At 42.5% G+C, this 25218-nt stretch overlaps 1 protein-coding gene across 2 annotated transcripts in view; it reads left to right on the top strand.

Annotated features, from left to right (window-relative positions):
- The window catches only part of NDC80 (NDC80 kinetochore complex component), a 61829-nt gene extending 57617 nt beyond the window's left edge, over positions 1-4212 (top strand). The window contains exon 16 of one of the 2 annotated variants that reach the window (XM_089894957.1): positions 2457-4212. In XM_089894957.1, coding sequence (XP_089751083.1) covers positions 2457-2594 — 138 coding nt within the window. In that variant the 3' untranslated portion in view covers positions 2595-4212. The remainder of the gene's footprint in view (positions 1-2456) is intronic. The other variant, XM_022551354.3, reaches the window with a different exon arrangement.
- The last annotated feature ends 21006 nt before the right edge of the window (positions 4213-25218 follow it).

Here is a 25218-nt window from a genome sequence, read left to right as displayed (position 1 = left end):
CCTCAACAAATGGGATTGCAGACAGGGGCTCCACATAAATGGGAACTTGGAACTGCCACTAACAGTTCAGTTCCCATGTGAATAGATTCTTGGGGCAGAATCAAGGGCTGGAGTTTCCAGTCAAATAGGAAACGTGTGGAAAGCCAATTATATCTGGAGCCTTGACACAAATAGAGCAGAGTTCAGAACTGAGAGGAACTTACCCACGGCCCTCAGAAACAGTGAGAAAGACAGTGAACCAAAGGCTTCATGGGTACCACACCTGCATTTCTCATTGTTCCTGAGACCCTATCAGAAGTTCACTTCGGATCCCGTTGCTGCAACCAAAACTGTTAGAAAAATTCAACTGAGTAAATCTGAAGATCAAATTGGCTTTGTTCAGTGATTCATGTTTCGGGCAGCATCCTATCTAGCAAATAGAAAGGAGCTCAAAGGAGCTACAGAAAAGAAAAGGTTTTTAAAGGCAGGGTAGGGGTGGGGGTGGGGGGGACAAAGAAGTCATAAATTTAAAAAGGATTATTTCAGGCAAGATGGCAAGGTCACCTCCCTTTATGGGATACAAGGTTGTTATTAGGCAGATTACCTCACTGATGCTGACCAGGAAATTCCAAAAGGACCAGTAAAGATTACGTTCCTGGGGAAGGTTGAAACTGCAATTAGGTTAGGTATTAAGTCCCTTTTAGTGACATAGGCTTAGCTCAAGTGACTCCATTTATAGCCTGTTGTTTGTTTGTTTTTTTATAAGTTTTTTTTTAATATATTTATGGACTTTTTATTTATTGATCTTATTTTTGGCTGTGGTGGGTCTTCGTTGCTGTGCGGGCTTTCTCTAGTTGCAGCGAGCGGGGGCTACTCTTCATTGCGGTGCGCGGGCTTCTCATTGCAGTAGCTTCTCTTGTTGCGGAGCACAGGCTCAGTATTCATGGCACACAGACTTAGTTGCTCTGCAGCACGTGGGATCTTCCCGGACCAGGGAATGAACCTGTGTCCCCTGCATTGGCAGGCGGAATCTTAACCAATGCGCCACCAGGGAAGTCCCGGTTGTTTCTTTTTAACATTCCTTTCTGTTAATTTCATATAAACACAGAAAATAGTATTTCAGAAACATGAAGTCTACCTTAGCTCCACCTTTCACATAGCTTGAAAGTTTAACAATAAAACTATTCCTCCAACCTGCTGTACAGAGCCCAAAAACTAAAATAAATTGCTAAATCTAAAATTCCTTGGTAATTTATTAGGAGATAATGTATTCCCAGTTGTGAATTGTTTAAGGGGAAAAAAAGCTCATAATATCACATTAATAGGCTTTCATTTATTTGAAAACAGAACATTTGATCTTGTATCCCCTCATCTCTCCTGAATGACATGAACTGCTGCTTGCTTGCCAGTACTTTTCTCTGCTTAGTGGTAAGAACTAAGAAAAGCATCCTGGAATAAATACTAGGTCAGAAAACCTAGGTTCTACCCACTTCTTCCTAGTTCAACCACTTAGTGGTTCTATAACCTTTCATGGATCCTTTTTTAACAAGTATTGTTCATCTGAACCACAGACCAGAAAATGATTTGAGTGATTACATTTCTGGAGGTCAGAAGTCTAAAATGGTCCCTCCGGGTTGTACTCCTTCTAGAGGGTCTAGGGAGGAATCCAGTTCCTTGCCTTTTCCACCTTCCAGAGGTCACCTGCAGTCCTTGGGTTGCAGCCTCTTCCTCCATCTTCAAAGCCAGCAACACAGCATCGTCTGTCCTTTCTGAGCTCTCTTTTGTCCTTATGTCTTCTCTCTCTGACTCCCACACTGCCGATTCCCTCTTACAAAGACCGTTGTACATTGGACCCACCAGGATAATGCAGAATAATCTCCTTTTCTCAAAATCCTTTACTCAGCCACATCTTCAAAGTTCCATTTACCATGTAAGATAGCATATTCACAGGTTCTGGTGATCAGGACATGGACACCTTTGAGGAGTCAGCCTACCACACCTGGGAACAAACAAAAATTCATTAACAGTAAAATGGATAAGTAAATGTTGGTATATTCATTCAACAGAATGTTATATAGCAGTATATGAATAAACTATAGCTATATGTGTTAACATGAATGAATCTCAAAATTGTGTGTGGAAAAAAAACCAAGTCATAACACATTACATTTAATATCGTTCAGTAAACATGAAGGTTAAAACCAGGTACCACTAAACTAGTATATCGTTTATATATTTAATCTGTGTGTGTAGTAAAAGTATAAAGAAAAGTACCTTTCAGGAGAATGGTTGTGTCTGGGAGAAAAGAGGGTATAAGATTAGGAAAGGGCACAAAAGGAGCCTGCTAGGTGGATGCAAGAGTATTCTTTTTATTCCTCTTCTTACAAATGTTATGCTCTTATTTGTAGATTTCACAATTAAACACTTTAAAAGAAATTAATGTTTTTACACTAACAATTGTTAATTGTTTCCACTAGAAACATCTTGAGGAGCAGATTGCTAAAGCTGATAGAGAGTATGAAGAATACACGTCTGAAGATCTCTTGGACAATATTAGAGAGATTGGAGACAAGTATAAGAAGAAAGCTGCTCTACTTAAGGCTTCTGATGAATGAAGATAAAATGTTGATTAAGCGAGAGCTTTATTAACAGTGGAAATTTTGAAATGTCCTTTGTAGGTTTGAAAAATCTCTAGCATATCCTATATCCCTCCTTACGATGAAGTCTCATGACCACATCTTCCCAAGCCCGTGAAATATTTTTATATCTTTTATAAATCTAGTTCATTAACTTAAGGTATGTATAACCTGAAATTATGATAACTGGTTGGACTGTTATCTTTAGATATGAAAGACCAATTATATTATGTACCTGTAGTTAATAAACTTATATCAATAAAGTGTGTTTTTCCCATGATCTCTCTGCCTAACTTGAGATGGTTAGAAAAATAGGTATTTTGAATTAAACCAGGAGTCAGCAAACTAACTGTGGGCCAAATCTAATCACACCCATTCACTTACATACCATCTATGACTGCTTTCCCATTACAAGAGCAGAGTTAAGTGTGTGTGACAGAGATCATGTGGCCTGAAAAGCCAAAAATGTGTACTATCTGGCCCCTTACAGAAAGTTTGCCAATCCCTGGGATAAACCATACAAAGGTTGGCACTGACTGACTAAAAAACTTTCCTAATCACTTTGGACACAGAGACCCACTCCTTATCCAGAGCTAAGAAGCTGAAGTTCTTTCTGGCTTCATGCCATCTTTACTCTGAAGTAAGTAGAAGGAATATGGAATGCGAGAATCAGAAGAAATAATCTTGTTTAACCCCCTCATTTTAGAGATGAAAATATATTCCTAGAGAAGTTCTGATTTACTCATGTCATGCGTCTTAGTGGTAGAGGCCACCCTGAGCTTCTTGAACCTGCACTCAATCCTGAGTACAGCCACAGGAGCCCTGAAACATGAATGTTCTGGATGGTGAGGGAGTCATATTAGAAAGTGGGATTTTTAGACAGGTCTAAGTTGTTAGGAAGCTCCTCCTCAAATTGAACTAAAATCTGCCTCCAGTTGAATTTTCTATTCTTTTAACTTTATTCCAACTCTAATATAAGTCAGAATGAAGAACATGGTAAAATGAAACATAAGCAATATACAGAACGGGATTCCAGCAACATTTTATGAAGAGAGGGCATTCAGCCTGACAGCGTGGAAACAAAGACAGGTCGTTGCTGGGAGATAATTAATAGGTATGGCAAGATTAATGGTTACCAATGTATTCAACAATCTTGACTCCAACATCCAATAGAACTTGCTTCAATGTTGGAAATATTCTGCCTGCACTATCCTGTATGATACCTGCTATATGAGTCTATTGTGTACTCAAGTGATATATATGTATGACAAAATAAAGACTCAGAGCTTTGCCACTCAGAACGTGGTATGGAAATAGCATCAGCATCACCTTGGAGCTTGTTAAAAATGCAGACCCTTGGCCCCACCCCAAACCTACTGAATCAGAATCTGCACCTTTTACAGTGTATTGACACAGACTGTACATATTTAAACTTTTCATTAAGTTCCAACATACATATACACTCCCATAAAATCAAAATCACAGTCAAGCTAATGAATATATCTTTTTTTTGTTTGTTTTTGTTTTTGTGGTACGCGGGCCTCTCACTGCCGCGGCCTCTCCCATTGCAGAGCACAGGCTCCGGACGCGCAGGCCCAGGGGCCACGGCCCACGGGCCCAGCCGCTCCGCGGCACGCAGGACCCTCCCGGACCGAGGCACGAACCCACGTCCGCTGCATCGGCAGGCGGACTCTCAACCACTGCGCCACCAGGGAAGCCCTGAATATATCTTAAACCTCTAAAAGTTTCCTCGTTGCCCTTTGCAATACTTTCTCTTGCCCCTACCTGACACCTGCCTGACACCCATCCCCAGGCAAGCACTGATCTCCCTTCTACTACTATAGATTAGTTTGCATTTTCTAGAATTTTCTATAAATAGAATCATATAGTATGTACATTTGTATGGCTTCTTTCAGAAAATTGTGAGGTCCACGTTGCACTGTATATCAGTAGTTCATACTTTTTCATTGCTGAGTAGTGTTCCATTGTATGTATATATCGAGTTTGTTTATCCATGTACCTGTTGATGGACATTTGGGTTGTTTACAGTTTGGGGCTATTATAAATAAGGTCATTATGAACGTTCATGTACAGATGTTTGCATGGACATATCCTTTCATTTCTCTTGGGTAAACACCTAGGAGTGGAATGGCTAGTTCACATATGGTAGATGCATATTTAACTTTCATGAAACTTAGAAAATGTTTCCTAAAGTGGTTGTATCATATGTTCCTATCTGCAGCGTGTGAGTTGCTCACGTCCTTAAACACACTTGTATGGTTTTAGTTTAGCCATCCTAAGGGTGTATGGTTCTATCTACTGTGATATTAATTTGCATTTCCCTAATGACCAAAGGTGTTAAGCATCATTTCATGTGCTTTTTTTTTCAACCATATATGTTTTATATATTTATTTTTCTCCCAGTCTGTGACTTGCCTTCTCATTTTCTTAATAGTGTCTTTTGAAGAACAAAAGTTTTAAATTTTGATGAGACCCAATTTATCACTTTTTTAAAAAATACTTTCTGCATTTTGTGTAGTATTTAAGGAATCTTTGCCAGCATCACTGATTTACACCTATGTTTTATTCTAGAAGTCTTACAGTTTTGACTACTAAATCAAAATCAGAAGTCAAATGTGCATTTTAGAAAGGCCTCCAAGGGGGCTTCCCTGGTGGCACAGTGGTTAAGAATCCGCCTGCCAATGCAGGGAACATGGGTTCGAGCCCTGGTCTGGGAAGATCCCACATGCCGTGGAGCAGCTTAAGCCCGTGCACCACAACTGCTGAGCCTGATCTCTAGAGCCCGTGAGCCACAACTACTGAGCCCACATGCTGCAACCACTGAAGCCCGCCTGCCTAGAGCCCGTGGCTCGCAACAAGAGAAGCCAGCACGCCGCAACTAGAGAAAGCCCACACGCAGCAACGAAGACCCAACGCAGCCAAAAATAAAATTAAGTAAATTTTTTTTAAATTACTATTAAGGGCTTCCCTGGTGGCACAGTGGTTGAGAATCTGTCTGCCAATGCAGGGGACACGGGTTCGAGCCCTGGTCTGGGAAGATCCCACATGCCGCGGAGCAACTAGGCCCGTGAGCCACAAGTACTGAGCCTGCGCGTCTGGAGCTTGTGCTCCACAACAAGAGAGGCCGCGACAGTGAGAGGCCCGCGCACCGTGATGAAGAGTGGCCCCCGCTTGCTGCAACTAGAGAAAGCCCACACACAGAAACGAAGACCCAACACAGCCATAAATAAATAAATCTTTTTTTTAAAAATTACTATTAAAAAAAGTTCCCTGAGTTGCCATATGTACGTTAAAATTGGAGGTGCACTGCTTTAGAAGAAAAAGTCACCACTAGTTAAATATTATCCATAATGTGATAATATTTAATAGCGACTCTAGGAATGACAGAAAAATTATACTAAGTTTAACCAAAGTGATAACCTCAGCACAACTTGGGACGTGCTCAAGAGACAGAAGTGATAAATGTACTTGCACTTTTCACTTCACGCTTTTTACCTCACTCTACACGCTTTCTTCTGAATTCCTAAGCACATGCTTATCTCCAGAAGTAACACTATTAAAGTACAATAGATGTTCCAGTTACAAGTTCCAAGAATCCTAGAGTCACAAAAGCCTTTAGATATACAAATCAACCTTCCAATCAATGAGGAACACTTCCCACAGCATTTTATTTATTTATTTATTTTGCGGTACGCGGGCCTCTCACTCTTGTGGCCTCTCCCGTTGCGGAGCACAGGCTCCGGACGCGCAGGCTCAGCGGCCATGGCTCACGGGCCCAGCCGCTCCGTGGCATGTGGGATCTTCCCGGACCGGGGCACGAACCCGTGTCCCCTGCATCGGCAGGCGGACTCTCAACCACTGTGCCACCAGGGAAGCCCCCCACAGCATTTTTGTAGATGGTTACCTGGCCCTCTTCTGAATACTTCGGTGATAGGACTGCTTCCAAATGGCTCGTTACTTCGAAGCATTTGATGGCTAAGCATCACTGCTTGCCTGAAAGTTCTGTCTCATATTGGACCAAAATCTGCCTTCATGTAACTTCCTCCAGTTACAACGTTTTGTCATAGAACAGTAGGGTTGTCATAGTTTCCAGTTCCACTTAGGGACATTAGTTGCCTATTATTGTTTATCTTATGTTTGATCCTGTGTTTAATTAAGTCAGTCTTTCCCGAATTGCTTTGATCTCTGTTATTTTACCTTGCTTTCAATGTTACTCTTTTAAGCCTTTCCTCTATAGAAATATTTTTTCTTTTTTTAATTTTGAAATAATTTGACTTTTAAAAAGTTGTAAGACTAATACAAATAACCCCCTTCACACAAATCCCCTAGCTAATATTTTATTACACTTATTTATCGTTCTCTCCCCCGCCCTCCCTATTTATTTATTTAGCTAGCTAGCTAGCTCTGTATCTTGACTCACTTGTAAGTTGCAGACATGATACCCCTTTACCTCTAAATACTTCAGTGTATATTTCCTAAAAACAATGACAACTTTGTATAACTGTAGGACAATTTCAAAATCAGGAAATTAATATTGGTATGTTATTACCTAATCTACAGAACTTACTCAAATTTTGCCAGTTGTCCCAATAATGTCCTTTATTAGGATTTTTTTTCTCCTGGTCCAGGATCCAATTCAGAATCACACATTGCATTTAGTTGTCAAATCTATTTAATCTCTTTTACACTGAAAGAGTTCCTTATTCTGTCTTTGACTTTCATGACCTAGACATTTTTGAAGTGTCCAGTGATTTATAGACTGTCCTTCAATTTTTGCTTAACGTGTTCTCATGATTAGATAAGATACGTATTCCTTGAAGGACACAACAGAACTGATGTTACATTCTTTTCAGTACATTGCATCAAAAGGTATGTGATATTTATGGTTCCATTAATGTTAACTTTAATCACTTGGTTTGGGTGGTCCGCAAGATTACTCTTTTCCCCTTTGTAATTAAGGATATGGGACTTCCCTGGCGGTCCAGTGGTTGAGACTCTGTGCTTCCAATGCAGGGGGCATGGGTTTGATCCTTGGTCAGGGAACTAAGATCCCACATGCTGCACAGCCAAAAAAAAGGAATTGGGGACGACTATGTAAATATAAAGTTTTTCATCAAGTTTTCACCTACTAGTTTCAACATCTATGTGTCTTGAATGAATTATTACTATGTTGCCAAAGAGTGATTTTTTAGAGGTATAATTGACATATGATGTTTCAGGTGTACAACATAATGATTGGATATTTGTATATATTGCAAAATGACCATCACGAGTCTAGTTAACATCCATCACAGGTAGTTACAATTTTTTTTCTTGTGATGAGAACTTTTAATACCTACCCTTAGAAACTTTCAAATATACAATATAGTATTATAAACTATAACCACCATGTGGGGGGGACGGGGAACCGGCTTGGGAGCTCAGCAGGCTTCCTGGCCCCAGCAGATCACCCTCTGCCCTCTCCCGCTCTTCCCGGAGACTCCCTCCCACCTGCCTCTCCTGATCTCCCTGGCCTCAGGGGCGCCAATCTTGTCTGGTCTCCACTTCTCCTCCCGCCCTCAGCCCGCCTACCTCCTACCGGTTCACTCTGGGGTTCCTCCCGTCTCCTTGGGGGTTACAGTCCCCCACCATCGGCTGGCAGGTGCCCTAGTTGTAGGGAGACGCTAACTCTGGGTCTTCCCGCACTGCCATCTTGACTCCTCCCCCCAGATTCTTTTATATATATTATATATATGATTGAATCGCTTTGCTGTCCACCTGACATACTGTAAATCAATTAAGCTTCAATAAAAATAAATAAATTAATAATAAGCCACACACGCACACACACACACACACACACAAAGAATAGGCACAGACAAAATCACTCGGCCAGTTGTTAAACAGAAGTGGTGTGATGGGGCTTCCCTGGTGGCTCAGTGGTTGAGAGTCCGCCTGCCGATGCAGGGGACACGGGTTCGTGCCCCGGTCTGGGAAGATCCCACATGCCACGGAGCGGCTGGGCCCGTGAGCCATGGCCGCTGAGCCTGTGCGTCCAGAGCCTGTGCTCCGCAACAGGAGAGGCCACAGCAGTGAGAGGCCCGCGTACCGCAAAAAAAAAAAAAACAAAAAAAAGGGGGTGTGATGGGTACCTGAGGGAAATGGTCATGCTGTCAGAGATGGAAGTTCTGTGTAGGTCCAGTCGCAGAGATTCTCACTTACCAAGACTGATCTAGTTACTGCTCCCTCTGAACGTGCACCTTTCAGCCACAGAGACCAACACTGAGCCCCTGATACAGCACTATCCTTGGAGACCAACTGGCCACTAGGTGGCAAATTGACCACATGAAGCCCTGTCCATCCTGGAAGGGCAGCACTTCATCCTCACCAGGATCAATAGCTACTCTGAGTAAGAGTTCCCCTTTCCTGGGACTTCCCTGGTGGCGCAGTGGTTAAGAATCCGCCTGCCAATGCAAGGGACACAGGTTCGAGCCCTGGTTTCCGGAAGATCCCACATGACGCGGAGCAACTAAGCCCATGCACCACAGCTACTGAGCATGCGGTCTGGAGCCCATTAGCTACTACTGAAGCCCGTGTGCCTAGAGACTGTGTTCCGCAACAAGAGAAGGCACTGGACTGAGAACCCCAGGCACCTCAACAAAGAGTAGCCCCCGCTCACCGCAACAAAGACCCGACGCAGCCAAAAATAAATAAATAAATAAATTTATTTTTAAAAAAATAGAGTTTGCCTTTCCTGCCTGTGGAGCATCAACCACACCACTATCTGGGGCTTTTGGAATTCTTGACTCATAGGCATGGAGTTCCAAACACTTAACATCTGATCAATGAAGGAAATAGAGGATTGAGCTCGTGACCATGGGACACGATGATCTATCTTGTACTGGACAATCCAGGGGACTAGTCATCTAAATGTACAACTGAGATGCAAACTTAGAGGAAACACTCTGAAGGGATAGGTCCCCATCCTTTAAGATACAACATATTTATGGGAATTCCCTGGTGGTCCAGTGGTTGGAACTCAGTGCTTCCACTGCGGTGGCTGGAGTTTGATCCCTGGTGGGGGAACTAAGATCCTGCAAGCCATGGAGCCCAGCCAAAAAAAAAAAAAAAAGATACAACATACCTATTAAATCAGAGAGCTCTGTGTAGAGCCGTGTCCCCAGTAGGAAGGCTCCATGGGACTAGGAATCAAGAGGTGGAAGCCAACGTTGTTCCACCTGCCATTCCTCCCAGTCACCCATTGAGGACTGTGTGTGTCCCGTGCCCCGAGCTGCAAGGTTGAAGCTCCTGCTCCTGTAAAAGACACATTCTCCTTGTAGAAGTTGTGGTGGTGCCAGATCTTCCCCACGTCGTCCTGGTTGGTGATGATGCCCTGCTCTACGAGGTACTTCAGGATCTGGACACTGTGCCTGCTTTGGGTCCTGTCCTCCAGGTAGCTGTCCTTCTGGCCCACACCCACCATGAAACCCTGGTGTTGAGGCGCCCGAGGATGGATGGGAACACAGCTAGGGGGCATTATCTCCAGCAAAGCCAGCATTGCACATGCCAAAGACATGGTGGCTGACAAGCACAGCGATTTCCTCCTGCCTTGGATCCTCCGAGGTTGGGAGCGAAGGAGGGGGAGCCTGAGCGCAGGAGCCCTCGGAGCTGAGCTGGCTGAAGCAAGACCACCCCGGGTTCTTTTTTTTTTTTAATTTGGTTATTTATTTGACTGTGCGGGGTCTTAGTTGCAGCATGCGGGATCTTTTGTTGCAGCATGTGGGATGTAGTTCCCTGACCAGGGATGGAACCCAGGCCCCCTGCATTGAGGGCATGGAGTCTTAACCACTGGACCAGCAGGGAAGTCCCCTAGGTTCTTAGATGCTGTGTTTTCATCGTCTACAGTTTCAGTTAGTGGTTTTTTTTCGTTCAAAGAATTGTTTAAAATGGGTTGAAATTTCCATATAAAAGGAGCTTTGTTGCCCTAACTTGTATTAATTTCTATTCATATTGCATGGTGACCCGAGAATGCTATCTTTACTATTTATTGTTTGCACTTTGCTGAGGTTTTTCTTTGTGGCCTAGCAGTTTTTGTGAACATTCACGGGCAATTGAAAGGAAAGCATATTCTCTTTTTTAGGATGTATTATTTGATATATCATTAATCAGATCTACCTTATCAATTATATATAATTATCAATTATATTACTAAGGCTCCCATAATTTACTTATTTTTATTTACTTGATCTCTCACAGATTGAGAAAAAGAAAGGTTAAGTGATTTTGCCAAGTTCTCAATAGTAAATGGAAAAGTTCTTTAGTCAATGGCAAAACAGAATTCAGGCAGTACGATTTCAGAACCTCAGCTCTGAACTATTATGCCACCTGACTTCTGTGGGCATTCATTATATTTTTCTCTGTGTGTTTTCACTTGGGGGTTAAACAATTTAATAGGAGGAAGAGAGATCTCCCAGGGGAACAACATGAAACCAATAAAAAAGGCACAGAAGTTTGTGAAGCAATTTAGAAAAGTATTGGGGAAGTCAGGTTATTCTCGGGGAAGCTGAGTAATTGTACAAAATGTAGCATTACATTTAGAGGATGTAAATGTAAATGTTACACGTAAATGTTAGGGGCAGGGTGCATGCGGTCAAACTGGGGATGGTAAGTGGCTAATATCAAGCAACTGAGCAAGTGGGGGACACGCTTCACCAACAGTCTGTAAGAGGGTTATGAGAGTGGGATATTTTATCCCTTGCAGACCTTCCAACCTCCAACTGGGAGGATGATTATCAGTTCTGGGGCAGAAGAGTCCACCCACCAGACAAGTGCTGGGTTAAGATACAAGGAGGGAAGGTCCTGAGTTGTTTGCCCATGAAAGGGAGGTGACAGCGCCACTGTGGTGGAGGACGGGGTGATGAATTGCTCTCCACTGGCAGGTCTTTCAACTAAGAAAGGAGAAAGATATCTGTGCTCAAGAAGCTAGTCAGAGTAATATTCCATTGTATATATGTGCCACATCTTCTTTATCCATATATACACTACCAAACGTAAGGTAGATAGCTAGTGAGAAGCAGCCACATAGCACAGGGAGATCAGCTCGGTGCTTTGTGACCGCCTGGAGGGGTGGGATAGGGAGGGTGGGAGGGAGGAAGATGCAAGAGGGAAGAGATATGGGAACATATGTATATGTATAACTGATTCACTTTGTTATAAAGCAGAAACTAACACACACACACAAAATTTAAAAAATAAAAGCTAGTCTGTTCACCGGTAGAAATGGGTCTGTCTTAGGGAAGCCTTTGGGAATTATGTCTAAAAGAGGATGCAAACAGAGCAATGTCATTATAGGGAAAAGTTACTCCCTGCTTATCTTTCAGCCTCAGAAGTAGAGTGTCTATTCTCTACAAATTAGAGAATAAGGTAGTTAATCCAGTGGTCTTAAGAGAAGGCCCTTAGGTCCTTTGCTCATGAGAGTAGAGAATGCAAAACTCCACCAGCATGCTGGGAGAGAAGTGGAATGTTGTCAAACTGATTCCCTAGGTACCTGCCAGCTTTGCAGTAGGGGAGATGAGGTTAGGTCTGTTTGAGAGACTTGGATTTCAAGGCACCAGGCGGGTCAATGTTCAAGTTATTTGGACCCTGGAAAAGGAATCCCAGATGTGTTCTTATACCTACACCCTCATGCCTCACCTCTTGGAAGAGGAATTTAGAGAGGTGAAACAGCTGATTATTTGAAATTGTCCATTCTCAGCCAAGCAAGGAAAGCTGTGGAAATGAATCAGGCCAGAAATGAAGTTGGCCGTGGAGAAGGGGGCGAGGCTGAAGTGGCTCTGACACTTTGAGCAGGAAGGTAGTAAGGGGGCTTCTAGGGGGAGGGAGAGTTGGGGAACTCCAATTCTATGAGACAGCACTCAGAGCTGAAGAAGCCACCAGAGCCAGCAAAAGCCAGTTAAAGCCACCAACCAAAGAAAAGACCACCAGGCCACACCTATAGAAAAAGTTGGGTTTATTGAAGTCGCTGCAGTGAGGAAGAACTAATCATGGGATGTCTCAGTAAGACAGAGTGTGGCTCGGGCTCATGCCGGTTGATTCTAAGAAAGGATGGCTCGTTAGTCATTTTTGCAACTGCAGCATAGCCTTAGTTATGTTTGGTTAGAGGCACTGTCTTGTTGGCCTGACTGAGTCCTGTTGAAAACATTGTCTATCACCGTCTGACTGCTAGCGGAGTGGCTTTGCTCTTTCCCAGGTTCTAATTAGAGTTAGAGGTCCTGGTTGGGGAAAGTAATTTGGCTGACTAGAAAGCCATGGAAAAGCCTCAGTAGGGTTGTGGTTCTAGAAGAGCACTCAAGGAAAAATTCAGCTGAGCAGAGGAAAAGGGGGGATTTAGCTTACGTGGAAATAAGAGGTCGCTCATCAGTTGTTGGAATATCTAAGGTGAACCTCACCTCGGATACCCGGAAGCTGTTTCCTGCACTTGCACGGGTGTTCTACTCTGTGAGAAGACTTAGGCAGGTGGGGAAAAAACAGCAAAATTATACTGAGCATGTGCTGTCCTTCCCCTTCCTGTTGCGGTTGGCTTTGAGCTAGAACACCTTGAGGAATTTGACTTTGAGTAGCAAGCAGTTTCTGTCTCAGGCTAGCAAAGCTGGAGACAATACAGTATTTGGTATAAATTTCCCTTTGTTCCGAAAAAGCAACAGGGTTGAACAGATTTAGTTTTGCAACGTAAGGCAAAAACGTTCTCGAAAATGGAAAAGGTTGAGATGCTATGAATCTGAAAGTCTAAAACGTTCATGGGACCCTGTGTGTATATGTGCACATGCATGTGTGTGTGTGTGTATACGTGTGATTCTGCTTGAGTTCTTTCTTCTTTGTTGAGAAGGCTTTTTTTTTTTTTTTTTTTTTACACTTAGAGCACAGGAACAGGAGGAAGGACACACCCAACAGCTGTAGAAGCAGGAAACATCTACTCTAAAACTGAAGAACAAAAACACGAAAGCTGAGAGTATTTTTTGCGTATTTTGCTGCAACTAAACTTCTTTGAAAAAGTCCAGGCTTCATCTATGTATGATTGGGAATGGAGATGCGATGTGCAATGAATCCAGTGTGATTTATGCAGTTTTATTTCTACAAACTTACTGTTTGCTTTGGAGAATATTTCTTCTCTAGATTACATTCCAGAAGTATTAGGAGCTAAGTCCCATGGGACAGCAGTGAGGCAATTATAGGAGTGATGTTCACTTCAAGCTGGGGGAGGGTCTATGAAGAGGAACTGGCCTGGGCTTGGCAAAGGTCAACCTGAACTATTGATGAGAGTGTTTAGAACTAAAGAAAAAAAAAAAAGACTTGAGGAATGTGAAAAGTACAAGCCATCCTTCTTTTTCATAATTTATATGGTTATGTAAAAGTAAATGAGCTACTTGCTATAATACTTATGTATCTCTTGTGGGGATACTACATTCTAACTCTGTAACAGGCCAACTGCCCTGTAGGGGGAGGATGAGAAATATCCAGTTTTTAGGAAAGAGCTTAGATCTCTTTCGGGAAAGTGAAACCTAGATAGAAAATAGAAACTGTCCATGGGGGAAACCTGTGTTTTCCCTCTGGGCTTTGTTTGGGGACTACATTTTTTTTAATTAATTAATTTATTTATTTATTTATTTTTGGCTGTGTTGGGTCTTCACTGCTGTGCACGGGTTTTCTCTAGTTGCGGCACGCAGTCTTCTCATTGTGGTGGCTTCTCTTGTTGCGGAGCATGGACTAGGCACACAGGCTTCAGTAGTTGTGGCACATGGGCTTAGTTGCTCCGCGGCATGTGGGATCTTCCTGGACCAGGGCTCGAACCTGTGTCTCCTGCATTAGCAGGAAGATTTTTAACCACTGCACCACCAGGGAAGCCCCTATATATATATTTTTAAATTGGAGTAAAATTGCTTTACAACGTTGTGTTAGTTTCTGCTGTACAATGAAGTGAATCAGCTGTATGTATGTAGACATGTTCCAGGAACTACCAATTGTTAGAGGAAGATTTCTCTGCCCATTTGAAGGCAAGTGCTATATGCTGCAAATGATTCAGCTGCATTTTGTAAATCAGACTACACAGTCTTTTATATATTCATCACCCTTTTTGTCTTCTTTGGTCCAGTATTTCTCAAAATGTTATATTTGGACTACCTCTGTTAGAATCACCTGGAAGTTGTCAAAAATAAAAATTCCTAGTCCTGGGCTTCCCTGGTGGCGCAGTGGTTGAGAATCCGCCTGCCAATGCAGGGGACACAGGTTCGAGCCCTGGTCAGGGAGGATCCCACGTGCCACAGAGCAACTAAGCCCGTGCGCCAAAACTACTGAAGTCCACGCGCCTAGAGCCCGTGCTCTGCAGCGGGAGAGGCCACGGTGGTGAGAAGCTCGCACGCCGCAACAAAGACACAACACAGCCAAAAATAAATAAATAAATTTATTTTAAAAAAAAATTCCTAGTTCCATACTTGATTGATTTAAAGTATGTGGGTATGAGGACTTCCCTGTTGGTCCAGTGGCTTAGACTCCACCATCCCAGTGCAGGGGGCCTGGGTTCCATCCCTGGTGGGGAACTAGATCCCACATGCCGCAACTAAGAGTTTGTATGCTGCAACTAAAGGTCCGGCATGCCGCAACTAAGACCCAGCACAGCCAAATAAATAAATAAATAAATATTAAAAAGTAAAATAAGGGACTTCCCTGGTGGCGCTGTGGTTAAGAATCTGCCTGCCAATTCAGGGGACACGGGTTCGAGCCCTGGTCCGGGAAGATCCCACATGCCACAGAGCACCTAAGCCTATGCACCACAACTACTGAGCCTGTGCTCTAGAGCCTGTGAGCCACAACTACTGAGCCCGCGTGCCACAACTACTGAAGCCTGCATGCCTAGAACCCGTGCTCCTCAACAAAGACAAGCCACCCCAATGAGAAGCCCGTGCACTGCAACGAAGAGTAGCCCCTGCTCGCTGCAACTAGAGAAAGCGCGCACGCAGCAACGAAGACCCAACGCAGCCAAAAATAAATTAATTAATAAGTAAATTTATTTTAAAAAATAAATAAAATAAAATATCTAGGTATGGAAGCTACGAATCTGTCTTAACCACCCCTTACAGGTTTTTCTTATGCATACTACAGTCTGAATACCCTAGCAGAATCTCAGCTGTGCTGCCAGGAATTAAAGAGGGATCTATGTTCATGAAGGTGTTAGAGTCTTAAAGAGGAGCCAGTGGTGGCAGCAGCAGCAGAGATTCCCCAGGGGAAGTTTGGAGCTTTGAAGTCTTCTATCCTATAGAGCCTATGTATAAATTTGCCTTCTGTTGCCAAATGTGGAGCCTTCAGTTTGTTATTGCAGGAGGTGATGAGTTCCTGTAAGCTTTGAGTCTTTCTTTCTAAAGAAGCCTAGAAATACCTTATTCATTATTTGCCACCAGATGAAGCCTGAGGCGTCCAAGTTGGGCTGCTGTCATATCCTTAAGAAGGTAACCCTCTTTGAGGCAGGCAACATCTTTCTGCAACAATTTGAGTAGGATCCCCCTTGGGTGTTCACTTCCATTTTCCCCAAGTACTACAATCTTGGATACTTCCAGGTATCTACAATGTTGGATACTTCCAAGTATCCAACATTTTATTTGGAGCCCAAGTCAAATGTTAGAAACTACTTGACCTGAGTGCTATGTGTCTTCACAGGCCCTATGATGCACCTGAGTGACCACACAGGGCTGACAGGAGGCCCAGTAACAGTGACTACTTCCCCCTATAACACTTCCTCCTTGCCTCAGACACCTGCCATGCCCAACCCACTAACTCCATGCTTACATGCTATCAGTCCTATCCTTGCTGCATCCTTTCTTTTCTTCTGCATGCTTTATCCTGTTACTAATCTCCTATAGAAGCAAAACTGCCACTTGGTTCTGCTTCCAAAATGATTAAGCTCGTCATATACTACAGGTAGGAACATGATAAAACCATTTTGCACTCCTAGATAAACTGAAAATAGTAGGGTCATCCTGAACGGTTCTGGTCTCCAGAATAATAAACCCTGAAAATTTTCCTACAAACCTGGACTCTTGAGACAATGTTATCCCTGATCTTTGTTATGCTGGTGTCTGAAAGCACAGGTGACTTTTGTAAATATGGTGGTTGTGTGAGAGAGTTAGTGTGTTTTTTTTTTCCCCACCATGAACAGACTAATAAAAACTTGGTACCCTTGATAGTTTTGCCTTTTTTTCCCCTTTAAATATTTGTGTTTTGAATTTGGTGAGCCAGTCTTTCTGGCTTTTTCAGAAAGAAGTCTGACACTCTTGCACTGAGGGCAAGTAAATTTGTCCTTCCTTTCTTCAAGGCAACGGTCTCTAGGAACTTCCCTGGCGGTGCAGTGGTTAAGAATCCGCCTGCCAATGCAGGGGACATGGATTTGAGCCCTGATCCGGGAAGATCTCACATGCCGCGGAGCAATTAAGCCCGTGCACCACAACTACTGAGCCTGCACTCTACAGCCCTCGAGCCACAACTACTGAGCCCACATGCCACAACTACGGAAGCCCGGGTGCCTAAAGCACGTGCTCTGCATCAAGAGAAGTCACTGCAGTGAGAAACCTGTGCACCGCAATGAAGAGTAGCCCCCACTCAAAAAAAAAACAAAAAAAAACTGGGCTTCCCTGGTGGCACAGTGGTTGAGAGTCCGCCTGCCGATGCAGGGGAAACGGGTTCGTGCCCCGGTCCGGGAAGATCCCACATACCTCGGAGCGGCTGCGCCCATGAGCCATGGCCGCTGAGCCTGCGCGTCCGGAGCCTGTGCTCCGCAGCGGGAGGGGCCATAGCGGTAAGAGGCCCGCGTACCGAAAAACAAAAACAAACAAACAAAAAAAAGAGTAGCCCCCACTCGCCACAACTAGAGAAAGCCCACGCACAGCAACGAAGACCTAACACAGCCAAAAATAAATTAATTAATTAATTAATTTTTTTTTAAAAAAAAGAGTCTCTGGAGTCTTCCTGGGGCAATTCCAGTCTTTTGTATTGTTCCCTCCAGAATCCCTTCCATTACATCAGGATCACTTACATGTCTTCTCCTCCTCACCTACCCAGTGGCCTAAACCCAAAACCTGGAGTCATCCTTGACTCCTACCTCTCCTCACTCCCTTCTTTTATCTTCTGAAAGTCTTTCATATAGGTCTATAACCCAACCATGACTTCTTTTATTTACTTATTTATTCATTTATTTGTTTAGGTGTGAGAGTTTTTATTTTTTTAATCTGCTGCTTTTTTGAAAACATCTTTATTGAGCTATAATTCCCATACCATAAAATTCACTCCTTTAATGGATACAAGCGATGATTTTATGTATATTCATGGAGTTGCACAACCACTGCCACCATCTAATTTTAGATATTTTTTTATCACCTCCCCCACAAAAGAAACCAGTACCCTTTAGCAGTTAACCATAATCTCTTGCCTGGGTTTTTATAACAGCCTCCAACAAGTTATTAGGTAAACGCTTGTAATCCATTCTCTATACTACAGCTCGAGAGAACTTGAAGTGCAAATGTAAGCATGCCCCATCTGAGATTAAAAACCTTCAATAGCTCCTGGCTCCCATTGTCATCCTGACAGAGTACAGAATCTTCTGGTGAGTCCAGGCCTTTAAGGATCTGACTCCTTTCTTAATTCTGGAATAAACAGTATTTTAGTATCATCTGGGGACCATGATGGACCTCAGAAAATCAATGAACCCCGTGAATGTGTATGCAAAAGCTGGTATATTCTCGTACATGTCCAGTGTAATGATAAAGTGCATTTGACTTTGCAAGGTTTAGAATATCTGGAAGAGCAGATTAATTATATAGAGTTTTCCTTATCATATTTTTGTATTGTTTGTATTTTTATCTATGGAGTGAGAAACAGTCATATTTTCAGAGCTTGAGGTGTCTAAAGATCATTTTAGCCCAGGAGGTGTTGGGGAGGCAGAGGCAGCCCCCCCCGAGACAGGAAAGTCTTACTTGGGGGAATAAGATCTAAATTGAGTCCGGTGAGCTAAACTAAGGGTGTGGGGAGGTGGCTGGTAGCGAAAGGAAGAGTTGGGAAGGGCCACGGAAATCTGTGGGAGGGCGGAGTAGAATGTCAGTGCCACAGCAAGGCTGGTCATTATTTCCTGGGCCACTGGGTCCTTGGGAGGACAGAGGTGGGGGGCAGGGAGGGCTTTTTCCTTGTTCATCTTTGAAACCCCAGCACCTGACACAAGATAGGCATGTAATTGACAACAAATGCTGAATGGACTAATGAATAAATGAATGAACACTTCTAATAAGGCATCACAGTTTTCTATGTTTCTTGTCTGTTTTATTCATCTCTGTCTTGTTAATATTGTGCTCAATATTTGTGGAATTGCCCTGAGTTGCATAGCTTAGAGAGGGGGTAAGTTTGACACTTGGGAGCAAGCGTTCTCACTTCTGGCTCAGTTTTCATGCCCCTAACACCACATCACTTCTTTAGTGCTGTACCATTAAAACAAGATGTTTATTATAACGTGCTCCTCCTCTGAGTGCTTCTCAGAGGCTCACAAACCGCAATTTCTTTTCTAACAATCCAGTTTCGTTCCTTTTTAGTCACTCCTCTTATTAGTAAGCAACATTTTTTTTTAAGCAGCGAGTTTCAAATATTCAAAACCATCAGCCAGCCCTGTATTTTAGGTAAGTATAGATATTCTAGCTAATTTTTTAAAAGAGCACAATAAGTGTGTGCTTTTGAGTCTGCTATAGTACTTAATGTCAGCTCTCATACTAGAAGGTCTCAGTGGTAACAAATGCCATCTGAAAAAGAGCTTGGTGTATTTGACAATATAGAACTTTACCTCCAAATTCTTACTGATCAAAACAAGATCTATTAAAACTGAAACTTTCAGAAAAGTTTGCCCAAATTTCAAACAAAACTAACAAACATTAGTATTTATTTTGAATTAGATTTATGGTTTTCACCCGACTATGATAAGTTTTCAAAACAATGACACATCTTACTATTTCAGCACTTCAGGATTTCAAGGAAATTTAACACTTGTGAATATACATAGAGGTTATACAGAGGGCTCAATTAATGGAAAAATGATAGTTCACAATATTATATGAACCCAAAATGAACTTATCTGCAGTGTATAAGTGTTCAAGCTTTGGAATCAGATAAATTTGGATTTTAGTCCTGGCTCTGTCAGTTACTAGCCATATGACCTTGGGCAAGTGATTTATCCTTTATGTCTCAGTTTCCTCAATTCTAATACAGGAATAATATTTATCTAGCAGAATTAATTGATATAAGTGCTTCAATCACTTAATGAATGACAGCTATTAATACGATAACATTCATAGTAGGAATATTAATCCCTAATATATCAACTGGGGTTTTTATTTACAAGGAAAAGAAACTATCTCTGGCTCTTTTAAAAGCAGAAACAGGAACTTCCCTGGTGGTCCAGTGGTTAAAATCCCATGCTTCCAACACAGGGGGCCTGGGTTCGATCCCTGGTTGAGGAACTAAAAATCCCACATGCTGCCTGGCATGGCCAAAATTTTTTTAAAAATTAAAAAGGGTAACCTGGGACAAAGTGAGAGAGTAGCACTGACATATATACACTACCAAATGTAAAACCGATAGCTAGTGGGAAGCAGCTGCATAGCACAGGGAGATCAGCTTGGTGCCTTGTGACCACCTAGAGGGGTGGGATAGGGAGGGTGGGAGGGAGACGCAAGATGGAGGAAATATGGGGATATATGTATATGTATAGCTGATTCACTTTGTTATAAAGCAGAAACTAACACACCATTGTAACGCAATTATACTCCTATAAAGATGTTAAAAAATAATTTAAAAAAATAAAAGCAGAAACGGTATTTTTGACTAGGCAACTGTGTAGCTTGTAGATTTGCTGGGAGGCTGGCAAACCCTACTAGAAAATTACTTGGCCAGAGCATAGTTAACTACATGAACAGGTCCCATGAGGACACCACTGCCCCTTGCACAGCGCGCACCACTCCACACTGGGCGAAGGGTGTCTCTGTTGCCTTCATGAGCTGGACGCCCCATTAATATCTGATTGGTCACATGGGTGTACCTCAGCAGCCTGGGAGACTGGAACAAGTTGCTTCTGGCACTGGTAGCCACACCTTCAGTTGGTGATGTGCCCTGTCTGACGCCTAGATTTATATGATGGGGAATTCTCCAAACATAAGAAGGGATAGAGAGGCTGGGTAGCCAAAAATATGCAAGTATGCACCACACTTCCCAGGGAGCCACATGTTTTGGAGAATGGTTTGATGCCTCTCTCTTTCACATGCCACACATCCAAATCATTAGCAAATCTTTTAGCTTCCCTTCAAAATATATCCAGAAGCTGACCACCTCACTTCAGCTCCACCATTACTAGCATAGATCAAGCCCTCTTATCTCTTGTCTGGATTATTGAATCAGCCTCCTGGCTGGTCTGTTGGTTTCTACATTTGGCCCCTTACAGTCTGTTTTCAACATAGCAGTCAAAGAAGTTCTCTTTAAAAATATGTCAGGGGACTTCCCTGGTGGTCCAGTGGTTAAGACTCTGCGCTCCCAATGCAGGGGGCGTGGGTTCAATCCCTCATCAGGGAACTAGATCCACATGCCACAACTAAGACCTGGTGCAGCCAAATAAATAAACAAATATTTTTAAAAATTATGTCAGACACCCCCAAAAATAAAATAAAATAAAAATATGTCAGACCCGGGCTTCCCTGGTGGCGCAGTTGTTGAGAGTCCTCCTGCCGATGCAGGGGACACAGGTTCGTGCCCCGATCCGGGAAGATCCCACATGCCGCGGAGCGGCTGGGCCCGTGAGCCATGGCCGCTGAGCCTACGCGTCTGGAGCCTGTGCTCCGCAACGGGAGAGGCCACAACAGTGAGAGGCCCGCATACCACAAAAAATAAATAAATAAATAAATATGTCAGACCCTATCACACCTCTGCTCAAAGTCCCCCAGTACTTCCCATTTCCTTCAGCATAAATGCCAGAGTTACCATGGTGACCTATAAGGCCCTTCCCATTATTCCTTCTCTCCCCCATTTATCTGTCTGTTTGCATCCTGTATTACTGTCATAATGCCACCCATGCTCAGAACTCAGGATCTTTGTACTTCTTTTTCCCTCTGCCAGGACCATTCGTCTCATAGACCTTTACAACTTGCTCCTTCACTTCCTTCCGCTTTCTGCTCAAATGTCACCTTATCAGAAAATGTTCTCTGATCACTATATAAAACTGTGACCCTCCAGCCCCTGGGACTCCACATCCTTTGAAATTCTTATCCACAGCACATTGATTGCCACCTGACATTCTGTATATTTCATTGTTAGATTGTTTTCATCTCCCCCTGTAGATATGAGCATGGGGAAGATGGGAACTTTGATTTGTAACTTCACCATCTAGTTGGCGCACAATAAGTATCTGATGAGTGAACAAATGATAATAGATCTTTAATAACTGTCACTTTACTGATCATGTGAATAAGGTATAGTCTGTACAACATGGTGTCTGCACAGAATGTAACACTGTTGCCAAAGTTATATTTTTAGAACGGATCATATTATGCCACTCACATGTAGAAAATTTTTCTATTGCTTCTGACTGCTGATAGCCGTCCTTCTCAGTTTGGGACATGAGGGGATGGAGAAGTCACAGGATAAAGCAGCACATCATTCTAGTCCAGAGGGTCAATTTTGCTTTTAGAATTTGGGGGAGAACATTTCCAACTTTATTCCTCTTAAAAGTATTGCCACATGCATGTACATATACAAACAAAATCAGCAGAATCATGTTTTCCCATTTAGTTCAGTTGGGTGAAAATCATGAAAACATAAGAAGGAGAAATTTTTATATAAGCAGTGAGTGCTCAGAAAATTTGATCCTTCTGTGCTGTTATGGAACCTGGTGTTAGTGCTGTAATTGAATCAGAATGCACAGGGTGCTTAAGAACAAGATGAAAAAGGGTTTGTGGCATCTCATAATGAGCACAGCTAAGTCCTTAATAGTAAGCAATACAGTCAGTTTAAAAAGCTTATAATGTACTCAGCTCCTTATTGAACCATGGGTTTTGCTGCCATGGAAATGCAGTTGACCACAATCTCAAGTGTCTCTAAAGTGAGAAAACACTGAGTAAGAAGAGGAGGAAGTCATCATTCTTGCAGTGACACTTAAGAACCAACTGCATGACATTCCTGAAGAAGAATAAGGTGGTGTGGTTTGCCCAATAGGATCTCAAAACATAATAAAGCTAGATAATTAAGACAGTGCAATATTAGCCGAGAGGGGGGGAAATTAACCAATGGAACAGACTAGAAAATCCAAGAACAGAAACATGCACTTATGGAAACTTGGTATGTGACAAAAGTTACACAGGTTACAGCAGGGAAAAGATGGATTACCTGTTCAATAAATGATGCTCGGACGACTATTCATTAAAAAAAGAAATTGGATCCCTTCTCAGTATCAGGCATAGAAATCAACTCCGTACTAAATAAAGACAAGTTTTTTTAATGGAAAAAATTTAAACTTGAAGAATAAAATTTGAGAAAACCTTGGTAGTAGAGGAATTCTTTTTTTTTTTTTTCCATGTGGCATGCAGGATCTTAGTTCCCCAACCAGAAGGGATCGAACCCGTGCCCCCTGCAGTGAAAGTGCAGAGTCCTAACCACTGGACTGCCAGGGAATTCCCAGAAATTCTTAAAAACAGACAAACGATAATGGAAATGATTGATAAAGTTAATCACATTAAGATCAAGTACTACTGCTCATTGAAAAATCACAGAAAGAAAGAGTAAATACAAGCCACAAACTAGGGAAAGTTGTTAATAAGACATATAACCAACCGAAGTTTAGTAGCCATGATATATAAAGAGCTCCTACTAATCAATAGGAAAAAAATAAACCCATAGAAAAATAAGCACAGAGCATGACCAGGCATTTCACAGAAGAGCAAACACAATTAGGAAGTAAACATATGGTAGGATGCTCAATCACATTTATAAGGAGGGAACTGCAAATTACAACCACAATGAAATACTAATTTACATCCAGACTGACAAATTTTTTTTTTTTTTTTTTTGCGGTCTGCGGACCTCTCACTGTTGTGGCCTCTCCCGTTGCAGAGCACAGGCTCCGGACGCGCAGGCTCAGCGGCCATGGCTCATGGGCCCAGCCGCTCCGCGGCATGTGGGATCTTCCCAGACCGGGTCACAAACCCGTGTCCCCTGCATCAGCAGGCGGACTCTCAACCACTGCGCCACCAGGGAAGCCCTGACAAATGTTTTAAAGTAAAAAAGCACTCCTAAGTGTTGACAAGAAAGTGGAGCAGCAGTAACTCTTCTATCCTACTGGGAAATAATTCGACATTATCGGGTAAATTTGTAAATACACATACTCTATGACACTTGACATATATGCTGTGCAGTATATCCATTGCATAAGAACACCAGAATACACACACAAATATTCATAGGAGCCTGATTTTAAAAAGGCCAAAACAAAAACAGAAACAAAATTTTTTAAAAAAGAGGCAAAAACAAGCAAACAAGACACCCAAATCCTGGAAATAATTAAAATGTCCATTGGTATGAAAATGGAAAAACTGTGGTGTATTCATATCAAGAAATGCTATATAGCAATAAAAAAAAGAATGAAACACAGCTACACGCATCAACATGACTGAATCTCACAAATACGTTGAGCAAAAAGGAGTTGCAGAAGAATGTATAAATGTATATGCAATATTTTTATTTATAATATGGAATATATATTATTTAGTCTTTGTCCACTGTTCCTGGCACATAGTCCTCAAAACCTTGGAATTTCTTAAGTGATAAGAATGATAATGGTGTTTTTTGTTATTTATAACAAGCCCCTTTCAACTACATCTGAGTTTATGTTAATGAGGGATACATCTGAGCTTATGTTAACGAGGGGATTTTTGGAAAGCCTCAAAAGATGGGGGCTCGTTGCCAAGGGAACCAGCTGGGATTAGAAGGTTGGAACTTTCAGTCCTCCACTGTACCTCCCAGGAGGGCAGAAGAGCTGGATATTGAATCAGTCACCAATGGCCAGAGATTTATTTAATCAATCTTGCCTACATAGTGAAGCCTCCAAAAAAACCCCCAAAAGGTAGGATTTGGAGAGCTTCTGTGTTGATGAACACATAGAGGTTCTGGGAGAGCGGAAGCCCAAAGAGAGCAGGGAAGCTCCACAGCCATTCCCCATACCTCGTACGATACATCTCTTCCATCTAACTCTTCCTGATTTGTACCTTTTCTAATAAACCTGTAAACTAGTAAGTAAATTGTGTTCTTGAGCTCTGTGAGCTTCTCTAAAGGATTAATTGAAACTGCAAAGAGGGTCATGGGACCCTCTGACTTATAGCCATTGGGTTAGAAGCACAGGTAACAACCTGGACTTGTGATTGGGCATCTGAAGTAGGGAAGGGGGCAGTCCTGTAGGACTGAACCCTTAACCTGTGGGATCTGACACTTTCTCTAGGTAGATAGTGTCAGAATTGAATTAAACTGTAGGATGCCCACCTGGTGT

The sequence above is a fragment of the Delphinapterus leucas genome, chromosome 14 (genome assembly GCF_059928025.1).
Source record: "Delphinapterus leucas isolate spDelLeu-1000000601 "Yukka" chromosome 14, BTC_Dleu_Yukka2, whole genome shotgun sequence".
Taxonomy (NCBI): Eukaryota; Metazoa; Chordata; class Mammalia; order Artiodactyla; family Monodontidae; genus Delphinapterus; species Delphinapterus leucas.
Note: the sequence above shows the minus strand (reverse complement) of the source record. Positions and strands in the feature narration are given on the sequence as shown.